Genomic DNA, 13192 nt, shown 5'->3' on the forward strand with positions numbered 1-13192 from the left:
CACTCACCCGGTTCTCCTTTCCTACTATCATATATCACGTAATTCATTTCATCTCATTAACTCCTCTGATGAGGTTGACGTCAGAAAGGGCATCCGGTCATAAAAACCCGCCACGACAGATTCATCTCACCTCATACCCGACCTCGTAGAGAAACGGGACAAGGGTTGGACAAACAAACTGTTGTGTGCCAAATAGAACAGCCTGCCTCAATATTAGCGGGAAGTAGCTGGGGAGTTAGGTAACTTTCTCTTTCAGTATGCCATTCCTCTGGATTATACTGGTTCGTCATAGTATTCCAGCTATTCGATCCGTGCCATGAGGCTCTGATAGGAATGAGTAGTGTGCACAATTAATGGAAAATGGCAGAGCAATGTTCACCAGTGTCTGTGGCCAGGTCATTCCAGTTCTGGAACTTGGCATTGGTAGAACGCCACTGTAGAACCGTTCGTGAAAAGTGAGAAACTGTGCCATTTTTAATTTGATCAGGCACTTCATACGATAGCATTGCTTTTCAACATGACATTCCAGTCTGTTAATTTTGTATTCTGACAAGAATAGTGATGTCACTGTAATGACTTGTATCAAGTTCACTTTAATATTTGTCTGTGTCTGTCACAGCATCATGGGTGGATTTTAATGAAACTTGGTATTTCAACTTAGAATAAAGTCAAGTAGGATCTTAGCTATAAGTTGTTCAAAATGTTTTGGGAGGAGGGCATTCTTCAGAAGGGGCCTAAAGCAAGGAAAAAAAAAAGATGTATTACTCTTATGGTTGGTTTTACAAGAAAATAGCTCATGGCATATTTTAAATTATTTTAACTACTTCTGAAGGTTTTCAGAGACGTCGAGGTGCCAGAATTCTGTCCTGCAAGAGTTCATTTTCGTGCCAGTAAATCTACCAACATAAGGCTGATGTATTTGAGCACCTTCAAATACTACTGGACTGAGCCAGGATTGAACCTGCTATGAAGGGCATATTTTTATTCTATACCTTTTTTACCAATACTGTCAAAAATAAGGGAAATACTAGTGGCAGTCGTGTGAAAGATAAAGTCCAAGAACCAGTAACTAACTCTATAGACTGTAAAGAGAGTTGCTATGGAGATCGGTCCAGCTCTTCAGCTGAATGGGTAATGTAATGGCCTTCGGTTCAGAAGACCTCGGGTTCAATTCTCGGTTGGAATGGATATTTTAACTGTGTCAGCTATGTGGGAAATGATATGGAAAGGAACATGATACAGGCTTTGTATATCTGTCAATATTTTTTAAAAATTAACCTGACACTTGGTTTTCTTTTACAACGGAAGGAAAAGATCAAATCAAGATCAACAATAATACAAAACAGTATGAAACTGCAAAGGACGACTGACAGCAAGGAAGTGAGTACGTCACAACAAGCCGTTGATAGGGAGAGGCATGCCCACTTATGCATTTCAGAATCTGGGGAACAATATGAAGGATGGACAAATATATAATTATGCACATGCTAAGCAATTGTCCTGTCAATGACAGGTCTTACAGCTAGTTAACAATGAAGACTTTATCAATTTGTGAAAGAGGTACTTACTTGATGGCTCCTTGTTGGAAGGTTGCACTCGTAAGACTGGTGGATATTGCTCTTTTAACTTGGAAACAGCCTGGCGAACATCATTCACAGCCATTGTTAGTTGGGATCCATTACTCTTTAGCTGGGAATACTGATCCTGAAGCTGCAATACTCGTGTATTGAGATCATGAAGCTGCCCTTCATTGCTTCCAACCTACACAACATAGCATTAACTTTATCTGAATTTAAATTTATACCACTAACACCATAAACACTCAAGTTTCTAGCATTGCTCTCATTAATAGATATAGCCTGAGTGGTGGTGGTGGTGGTGGTGGTGGTGGTGGTGGTGGTGGTGGTGGTGGTGGTGGTGGTGGTGGCGATAATAATAATAATAATAATAATAATAATAATAATAATAATAATGATGATGATGATGATATTAAACATCAAAGACAACAGACCCAATTGAACACCAAATTCAGAACAATAAACACGTTTAAATACCTTGGTGAGTGGATCTAATCAAACGAACTAAATACCGAGGCCCTAGCGGCCAGGACAAGGAAAATGGAGGTAGCTTTCCAAACCACCTGGAACATAACATAACAAAAGGTGCTTTTCCCTAAATACAAAAATTCACCATTATAACACTGTCATCAAACCAGTATCTCTCTACGCATCAGAATGCCTTATCCTCTCTCAGAAACGTGCACTCGCTAAGTTGCAGCAAAAAGAGAAAAAGATTCTCCACACCATTCTTGGCCCAAATAATGAAAATGGTATGTACATAATAAAATCTGGACACGAAATCTACTCTAAGATAGAGATGATCACGGACACAATGCGTTAATGCAGGGCTCGCTTCTACGGTCACTTATGATGGATGGACGACTCTCGATGGACAAAAACCCATTTCTAATAATTTTGACTCAAAACCAAAAAACATTTCCCTGGTAGGTTAACGTCAAGAAAGACCTCGAAGAAATATGTGTCTACAACCAGATGAAGTGCACAAACAAGACATTTTTCAGAAAAAGCATTGTGACTTTTGGGACTTTTCAGGATGTGAAATGGACAACTGGTGCAAAGTGGCTGGATGAAAGCCGTGCTCGACACAGCGAGCTAATGAAAACCTACTGGATCAATCAAAAACTGAGCAAACGCCAGAATGTATAATGAAACTTATCGTGGTCCCTAGTTGGCTGATTAGCGAATAATAAATAAATAAATTATCATCATCATCACCATCACAACTTGATTTTAATGAAGATAGCACTACCTCAGTTTACCAGTACAGAATGTATGGAAAGGAAGTTTAATTTTGAAGTACTATCCACTATCCTAATGCACTTAACTCACTGGGTGCCAACCTTACTTGAAAATTCAAAATCATTGTTTTCCCTTCCATTTATATGTCTAGTTTTTCAGAAACCATACATACTATGTTAGCACAGTTTGTTTCAGGTTCAGTTTACCTGCAACATTGGATTAGCAAGAAGGATAGGTAGCTAAAGGGTGAAAGGAATGCAATAACTGGTTAGTGTGGACAGAGGGACAAAAGAAAGGATTTACAAGGACAAACATGGAGACCAAGATGACAAGAATAAAATCCACTTTTTTACACGAACATGTGCTCTTCTGTCATCAATCTGTTTACCAGATCTATCTCCTCTCAGCACTGACAAGCTATTTTCTGCTTCTTAGCCTTATGAGAGGGGCAGAGGAGAGGGGGCATCCACATTCCTTGAAACTTCTTTATGTGGGAAATATAGGATCAGGATAAGGCCAGATAAATACAAGAAAAGGGACAAGCAACAAGCAAAAAAGAGAAAAAGATTAAAACACGTGGTAAAAGAAGAGCACAGGCTTTCTGGAAGAACTGGGACTGATAAAGAGGGAGCTCATTTATGAAGAAAACAGTGTGTGAAACTATGCAGTTTGTTCTTATCCTTCTGTATTTCAATTTGCAAATGAAAATATTTAACACTTTACATATTTTAAATTAGTATACAATAGCTGAGGAAGAAAAATATTTTCATGCATGAGGATTCTGGGTGATCTCTTTTTTATTATTTGATTTCTGCTAAGGAATTTCTAGTTTTTACTTCACTTACAAATGATATAGTAACTCATTAACAATATGTGAGCAATATCAGTTTGGATAAGAGATCTACAATACCTGTTCTGTAATATTGTTGACTGTAGACATTAAAGCTGCCTGGGCCGATGATTTGGTGCATTCTCCTTCAAGTGTGGTAACGCGAGCACTTACGTTCTGGCTCAATTCCCGCAAGGTATCAATTGCTTTCTGAAAAGTCAAAACATGATATCATAATTCAATGTTTTGAGATATTATTATTATTATTATTAATAATTATTTTTCCCCCAACAGTAATGTATAAAATATTTTCCAAAGCTCTACTTACAGACAGACAGACATTTTTCAACACACTAGAGGAATTCCAAATTGACAATTAAACAAGAGAACTGATCAAATAAACTCTAACCAGCACAATACTAAAAGTTAAATTTCTAGGAGAAATTTCTGAAACCATTTGAAATCAGAACTAGTGTCCCACAAGGCGATGAATTATCCCCACTACTTTACAATCTAGTTTTGGAAAAAGTGATTTGTGAATGGAAAAAAGTAACTAAAGGGATTAATATTGGCAGACTTCTTAAAAATAAATTCACCTTGACTGCTTAGGTTTTGCAGGTGACTTTGCAATCCTTACCAGAAACAGGCAAGAAACAATCTAGTCCATAGGAAAACATGAAATAGCATTAAAAAACTGGACTCCAAATTTCATTTTAAAATCTGCAGTATACTGAATGAACTAAATCAAGATTAATCACTTTGAACAAATCTTCCAAATACTGGTACATAAGGCAAAATTATTTAACCGCAGGGATAAATCAGAAAGAAGAAGGAAAGAAAAAAGGAAAATTTGTGAAGAGCTTACAAAATCACCTGGAACAAATATAGCAAAAAAATCTATATTAAAAAAATGCAAAATTATGACACAATAACAGTCATCAAACCAGAGGCACTATATGCATCCAAAATCCTGATAAATAGCACGTCACAAATAAAAAGACATTGAAAAACAAGAGAGAAAAATTCTCAGTAAAACCCTAGGATCAATATGCTAAAATGGAATTTGGATGAAAATGAAACTGCAGGAAATTCATCAAATTAAAGAAAAAGATCATGGATACAATTGGAAAAAGGCAATTAAAACAATAGATTGATGAAGAAACTTCTAAACCTAGTACTATCTCAAACAGAACTGACATTTCTTCAACCTCCTGAGCCTGATGTAAGAGGTGGTTGACATAGGCACATACATCCTGCTTTCTGAACCATCATTGGTATCCCTGACAGTCTCCCACAGGACCGAAAAGAAAGAAAATAATTTCACTCGACAAAGAATTTCTACTTGCCTGCTAAAAGGATTACGGAGGCCAGTACCGATTGAACAAAAATTCCCTCAAAGAAAATGGAAAATGTTGTGGTCAAATGCTAACAATAAACAAATACCAACACAGTGGAGATCATCAGTCTACTCGGTAATTAATGACATTGTTCCAACAGCAACAAAATGCTTCTGTCACAACTTGTCTGAAGATAATAAGTGTGGACACTGTGGTGAGCTCGATACCACAGTGTCGATACAGTGCGGAAAATACAAAGAGGTCTGTCTTCTTTATCAAATGAGCAGTTAATGATTGGAGAATTTCAACTGGCAGAAAAATGCTGTAACTTGGCTGATAGCGGTGGCAGTGCATTGGAATTTGACATCATACGATAAGAGTGGATGGACGTTGGTGGACTTTATCAGATCAATCAAGACTGCTCGTTGAGAAATAGTAAAAAAAAACAGCAATATAGAGAAATTTGTGAAACATTTTATTTCATTTTTAAATGTTTTTATTTTATTTTATGTACTTTACACAGTGATGTAATGAGAATTGACAACAATGAGATGGCTTTGTACTTTTTTTTCAATAGAGTATTATTATAATTTTGTATGTCTTTCTTTAAATTATAAAGTGAAGTTTGTGTCTTATATTAGTCTCAACACTCTTATAAAATATACAGGTGTGCTTATAGTTTTCAGCTCACTACATGTTTTAAACTGTCATGTTGTTTTTTCTTTTTAATTGATTTGTTTTGAAATGTGAGTTGTAATTTTGTAATTTTTGAAAGAGAAAAAAAATCCCTGAAAAACTACAACAATTCGTTAGTAGAAATAAACAAAGATCTAGAAGAAACTGGTATTACTGAAGAAACCACTCAAGACAGAATAATGTTTAGAAGTTTAATACACATAAATTTGCAGAGAAATCTAAAAGAAAATATATACAGTAGGATCAACAGCAGACCACAAAAAGAAACTCTGTGAATGAATGGAGAGAATATTAGGGTAGAAAATAAGAAATAGTGGGCTAAGTAAATTCAAACATGGTCCTTATTTGGGCTTAATGGATAATAATGATGATGATGATGATGACGATCATAATGAAGATGATAAGTTGAAGGTATTGGGGAAAATGATTGTAATCAATCTCGGTGTTTCTACTAAGGTATTGAGCCTTAGAGGTTGCCTCAAGATGTTTTCTGGCTGTTATTTTACGGCTTTAAGCCAACCCCCCTCGTTTTTCCGGGCTTGGGACTGGCAAAAGCAACAACCGAGCTACTCAATCCATTTAGCAGGCACTATATGCCTCGAAAATCTTGATCGTTGGAGGCAAATCACTTATTAAAGACATAGAGAAATAGGAGAGGAATATATTGAGGAAAATCTTTGGTCCAGTGTGCTCAGAGAGAATCTGGATGAAACGGAAGTCTCTGGAAGCTTCAGCAGCATTCTGAACAGATTACAGACACCATCAGGTAAAAAACCAGCATCAGCTAAATAAGTTCTATCACATTCCACCGATGGGGATAATGATGTTAAAAAGAAAAAAAAAGATGATGATGTCAATACAAGCAAGATATAGTGCTGGTGGTGAACATAATTTTAAGAACCAGGACAAAAGGACTCTCAATCCTTTATAACTTTACAGAAGGAGAAAATGAGAAATCTAATGCCTGTTACTCACGGTAAAATTTTCTGTCAAATTTATTGTACAATAATGTAATTTTATAAAATTTCTGTTGCTCACGGTCAAATAAAGTTTTGTAAAACCTTTGATAAACCTTTTCATAAAATAGAACATGTTCTATTCTGTAAAATTAATTTTACGAAATGAACCATCAGCGAAGCTGACATCATGATGATGCTGGCACTACGTCGTGAGAAGATTGTGAAGCTTGATTGTAAACAAACACTTCTTTCTAAAATGGCAGGATCCAGGTGGACTAAGGAAGCTGTTAGTATTTTACTGGACGAATACCAGAAATATCCTTGTTTGTACGAAGTTGAAACGCCACTTTACCACAACAGAAATGCAAGAAGAGAGGCAGAAAACACAATCGCCGAATCCCTATATCAATGCTGGTCTTCTAACCTCAACTAATTTTCGACCTCCTCCTTTCTTTTGATCCAATCCCCTGTCCAGCATTTCCTGGCATTTCCTTTCTCCTTTTTTACCATTGTACAACATAAAATTGCAGCTAAAGCAGCAAGTTTTGCTTTGTTTGTTGGAGCCATCCTCTCAAACACACTGCAAGTTGAACAGCTGATTCTTTGTTTAAAAGTTTATCAATAGATGGCAGCACATCCACATCTTAGTTCAGAAGTGAGTTCATAGATGGCCATCCTGATGCTTCCACGGTTTTTATAAAATAATTTTACCGTGAGCAACACAACTTGTTTTCACCAAATTTTTATAAAATTAATTGTACAACAAATTTTACGAAACATTTTACCGTGAGCAATAGGCTTAACTTTTCAAGGATTGAGGATGTCAAGTGAAGAAGAGAACCATAAGAGATGGAAAAATGAAAGACTACCTAGAGTTTGCAAATATTTTATCACTGAGGTTGGAGAAGAACACAAACTAAACAAGGAAAAGTTGACACAGGAAAGTCTGAAGAAAAAAAAAAAAAAAAAAGTAACATCACATTTCACCTGATCCTCCATAATATCCACAAATGTCTCATAAGGTACGATCCCCTGGAGAAAGGGAGTGCTAACTTTATTAATCCCAGCTCAGTTAAGCACTCGGCTCAGAATTTAATGACAGCTGCCCTTTGCATTAACATGCACTGATTCTATTCAAAACCACTAAAGTTGTAAGGATTCAAACTCAGGACACACTGTTCAGGAATTGAATGGCTAGACTACTGTCGTGGAAAAAAGTATAGACACCCTTGTTTATACATTAATAAAAATGTTTTCCTTTGTTCCACATAGAAACAAGCTACACTAAAATTTAGTGTATTTTATTCTATGTTTAATTATATGTAGTAGAAATTCTTATCGTACCCAGTTAAAATTTTAACGCAGATTGAACAAAAAAAAGTGCTGGTATTTTTTCCATTTCCAACGGAGCACTCAATTTGAAAATTCGTGACTTTAAAAGTACTGATCTCATCATTACCAAACCTTAATATGTCTTAAAGCAACTTATTGTTGATCTGTATACCAAGATTTTATTTCATCTGATATTAAAAAAAAAAAAAAAAAAAAAAAAAGTTGTAATTTTGGTGAAACAACATTTTCTCATTACTGGGTGATCATAGCCGTAAACAATTTAGCTTGTTATGAAGCTCAAGAGAATGTCAGGCTAAAATTAAAGAATGCTTTTTGCCTGCAGGCAACTGTTGATTTTATACTGATTTATATTTAACTAAGTGGTTTTGAGAGAAGAAAGAAGCGTATCTATAAGTCACCTAGTAATGAGAAAATGTTATTTCACGAAATTTACAATGTTTTTCACAAATATGAGATGAAATAAAATCTTGGTATACAGATAAACAATAAGTTGCATGAAGACGTACCGTATTAAAGTTTGGTAACGAACAGATCAATACTTCTAAAGTGAGTGCTCCACTGGAAATGGAAAAAATACTGGCACTTTTTTGTTCAACCTGCGTTAAAATTTTAACTAGGTACAATAAAAATTTCTACTACACATAATTAAATGAAGAATAAAATAAGATAAATTTTAGTGTAGCTTGTTTCTATGTGGGACAAAGGATAAACTTTTTATTAACGTATAAACTCAGGTGTCTATATTTTCTTCCACAATAGTAGTGCATGCACCCAGGGCCAGATGAAAGAATTTTTGGGTCCCCTGCAAGGCAGTATTTTGGGGCCCCCATATGTTTACCTCAAGTAAATCTGACTGAACCTGTTTGCATTACCAGATGTTTTAGATTAATACATAATTTGCCACCAATAACTCCCTCTAGTTTGGCCAGAAAGTCCGGCCGGCATCTGTCCTTGAGTCACGCTGCCCTTAACAAAGAAGTAGAAGAAGTCGATGATGAAGAAGAAGAAAATTAACAGGGAAAAATTAGTCACGCTGATGGAAGTGCAGCTTTACAATCGGCAGCAACTTATATCAAGCAGCAGACAGAAACTTTTTTTAAAAGTTGCTTTACCTCACGACACAGACAGGTCTTATGGCGACGATGGGACAGGAAAGGGCTAGCAGTGGGAAGGAAGTTGCTGTGGCCTTAATTAAGGTGACAATTCATGATTATGTCAATGCTGAAATTCTCATAGATGCAATTTCCACAGACTCAATGACATTTACCAATACTACCAATATTTTATCCTATGTAAATGTCAGTTAGAAGTAATTTTAATTTTAAGAATTAATACCTGTAGTGATGTCGCCAACACAAATTTTACTTTTTCAAGACACATCAAACATCACAACACAACTCACACGCACATCAACCAATTTTAATGTATAAGTTTTATCATTGTTTTATGTATAATGTATACATACAGAGTCTAATGCTTTGCCAATTTTTAGTTATAAGTGGCTGATATGATTGAAACTACAGTAGTCCCATAATGTGGGATATTTACAGTGGGGTCCAGAAAAATGTAGGCACTCTTTGATAGTCAATATTACTGGAACAAAATGATGTACAGTTACAATTCTTGCACCAGGGGAAGGTTATTTTATGTGTTCAAAGTGACCCCCATTGGCAGCCAAACAATGTCGATGCCGTTGAACTGCTGACCAAACTACGGCTGTCAGTGTTGCTGGTGTGATAGCCGTACAGGACGCCTGAATGGTTTCTCATAGTTCGTTCATTGTAGTTGGCTTCTGTCGAAAACTTCATTTTTCAAGGCCCCCCCCATGGGCAGAAGTCAAGTTAAGAGGTGTAAGGTCTGGAGACCATGATGGATACTCAACAGCTCCTCTTCGACCTATCCATCGACCAGGTAGATTTTCATCCAAGTAGGCTCTGACATCTCTGTGGTAGTGAGGCAGAGCATCATCTTGTTGTAGGAGAAACCTTTCATTTCCAAATACCTCTCGGATGGCAGGTAAAATAGACGTTTGCAGCATATGAAGATATACCTCACCAGTTACGGTACCTTCAAAGAAGAATGGGCCAATCAAACCGCATGATGACAGACCACATCACACATTAACACTGGGTAGATTAAGATGTTTGTCCACATGAGCGTGAGGATTTTCAGGAGCCCAGTACACGCAGCTGTGGAGGTTTAAAGTACCGTTCAGATCGAATTGCGCTTCGTCAGACCAGATAACCATCCCTGCAAACCGTTCATCCTTGTGAAGCATGCCTTCAAACCACTCGCAGTACTCTATCCTTCGATCCGGGTTGTCCTCGTTCATAGTGTGCAAAGATCTTGAAATGAACACTTTCCACTTTGCAGCCTTCAGAATTCGCCGTACGGTTGATCGGCTTAGCCCGCTTTCACGTGCACCCTGATTCACAGATTTTTGAGGTGACCTAGTAAAATGTTGCAACACAGCAGCGCTGGAAGCTGGACTTGATGTTTTTGGTCGGCCAGACCTTTTCTTTTGCACATTCTGAACAGTACAGTCTGCTTCAAATTTATCCTGAATACGATAAATTATTGTACGCGTTGGTGGCCGAGTTCCGTACACATTAAACCACTGCCACTGTACCTCCATCATGTTTTCGTACTTCCAGTACCACTTCAGTACTGGCCTTACGTTGCTCAAACGACAATTTTACTTCAATCATTGCTGCACTGCCATCTGCTGGAAAACGCGTGCCAAGATTGTTGTGCCATTCACGTGACCAACATCTGTTGAGAAAACAATGGACTATGCTACTATGCAAGAATTGCAATGATATGTCATTTTGTTCTACAGATATTAACTATCAAAGAGTGCCTGAATTTTTATGGACCCCTCTGTATGAATAGTCACATATTAATAAATATGTATCGATTAGGTGGAATCCTTACATCTACTGTAATTATAGTTATACCAATAAGGACCAATATGAAGATAATCACATACAGATCTTCCTTATGCCTTGTCAAATTTTTAATGTCACAAACAACACTGAACACATCAGACCAATGACATGACTGTTGAAATATTATGTATCTTACAACAATGAAAATGTTTACTGTTTATTTGGTTCTCTTTTATGTAATGAGTGTTTTCTTACTACTGTTTGATTTGATCAACCACTTAAATTAATTTGGAATTCTATTATGATTAAAAAGGCTCATGTTATTATTTTAACTCTTACTAGCCAACACTGAATGTTGCTGAGGGAACAGTATACTTACATGATCTGTTTTTTGATCATCTGAAACCCACTGTAACTTCTTTGTAAGAGTGTCATTTACTAACGAGATGTTTTGTGATATGTGAGCCATTATGGCCAGCATGGCTTCCTTCTCATCATCTTTCTGTTTTGAAGCATCCTGAGGTTGTTGAGAAACTGTCAGTAACTGACTCACTGATTGCTGAAAACAGGGAAAGAAAAATGTGATAAATATTTATTCATGAAGCTCACTCATACAGTATATTCTATTGTGGCAGATTCCTTTGGTCCTGAAGTTCATTTGTGTATATTCAGGGAGGTGAGAGTGGAGATAGTTTTCTTAGACTCAAGAATGAGAAAACCAAGTGTTAACAAAAATAGAAGAACTAGGTGTTGGTGAAAAATTGTGCTAGAACCAGCAAGACTTTCTTAACATAGGAAAACACAGTATTTACACAATACAGCCTGTAAAGTTACAAAATCAGGTTCCAAAATTTACCCCATCAACACTCTTAATATAGTTTATGAATGTCTAGCAGCAAATCTCTACAGAATCTAAATCTTCAACTGTGGTTTCTGCACAATATGCAAAATACAATTCCTGACACAAAAACTGAATGACCTCCCGCATGAAAGAATCAGCGTCATACTTTGTATACTTCATCCCATGCTATGATTTTCGTCTTGCTCTTTAATATGCATTTGTTCAATATACATTTTGCCAATAAACTTGTGTACAGTAGTTCTATTCTATTAAAAGAAAGTGACATGCAGCTACATCAGAGTTCATGTTTGTTGAAATCATTACGAACCAACAGAAACTCCTGGTAATTGTTGCATACAAGCCGCCCCAATTAACAAGTATGACTGAAATCAAATTCCATTTACTTGACTTACTGCCTAGTTATGAGTAACCCAAAGAGGAGAAGGAGAAGACGACAGCATCCAGAAGACAAGACTCATTTTTTCAAGGCTACAGTTTATTTTGATCAAGAAATAATAATCAAGAGTTTCTTATATCAGAATATTAATACACAGCTCTCCTTCCTGATGTAAATTTCTGCAGTTTATATATATTTTTAAAAATTAAAAGTTGCTTAAACAGTGAATGATAAGACTGATACTAATATAAACTTCACCAGTTGAAACTCTCATTATAAGGTATATGCCAGTTATGCTGATGATGTTACATAAAGAAGTCATCTTAATTTTTGTTTATAAGGATGGTTAAATTATAAAAGTGAACTAAAGTGTGAATGATAAGGGGAAATAATTGTACCAGTACATAAGAAAGGAGACAAAAGAATACTGGATAACTACAGAGGTATCTTACTGCTAAACATTGGGTACAAGATACTCTGGAGACTATTGCTGAATAGAGTAAAAGCACAGCTTGAATTGACCATAGGAGAATACCAGGCTGGTTTCCAGAAAGGGAGAAACTGCGTAGAACAGATCTTCGGACCCAAGAGAACCATAGAACACAGACACAGGAAAGGAAAGGACACAATATTGACATTTGTAGACTTCGCAAAAGCCTATGACTCGATAGACAGGGACATACTACTGAACATCCTACGCGACAGAGGATTGGATTCTATGACATATGCATTGGTGGGGGAAACATTGGAGGCTACAACTGCCAGAGTAAGATACTGGAGTATGTTGTCAGACAACTTCGAAATTAAGACAGGAGTCTGACAAGGGGATGGTCTGTTGCCAATATTATTTAACCTAGTTTTGGATGAAGTGGTGAAGCAGTGGAGACAGTTGAATAGAACCATGGGAATTGAAGGTGTACAGACTGGATATAAGATCAAACACAATGTTATAATGATTGCCTTGCCTTCGCAGATGATATGGTATTGTTACATGAGAAGGAAGAAGACACGAAGTTGGCACTAGCAAGTCTAGCCGAGACTGCAGCAAAGGTTGGTCTAAAAATAGCCTACAG

At 36.6% G+C, this 13192-nt stretch overlaps 1 protein-coding gene across 5 annotated transcripts in view; it reads right to left on the reverse strand.

Annotated features, from left to right (window-relative positions):
• Nucleotides 1–13192, reverse strand: part of LOC136873833 (EF-hand calcium-binding domain-containing protein 14) — a 296070-nt gene that overhangs the window by 9537 nt on the left and 273341 nt on the right. For all 5 annotated transcript variants that reach the window (XM_067147100.2, XM_068227581.1, XM_067147098.2 and 2 more), the window contains exons 5-7: nucleotides 11261–11440; nucleotides 3730–3858; nucleotides 1569–1761 (exon numbers count right to left, since the gene is read on the reverse strand). In XM_067147100.2, the coding sequence (XP_067003201.1) occupies nucleotides 1569–1761; nucleotides 3730–3858; nucleotides 11261–11440 (502 nt within the window). The remainder of the gene's footprint in view (nucleotides 1–1568; nucleotides 1762–3729; nucleotides 3859–11260; nucleotides 11441–13192) is intronic.

This window comes from Anabrus simplex, chromosome 5, assembly GCF_040414725.1.
Source record: "Anabrus simplex isolate iqAnaSimp1 chromosome 5, ASM4041472v1, whole genome shotgun sequence".
Classification (NCBI taxonomy): Eukaryota; Metazoa; Arthropoda; class Insecta; order Orthoptera; family Tettigoniidae; genus Anabrus; species Anabrus simplex.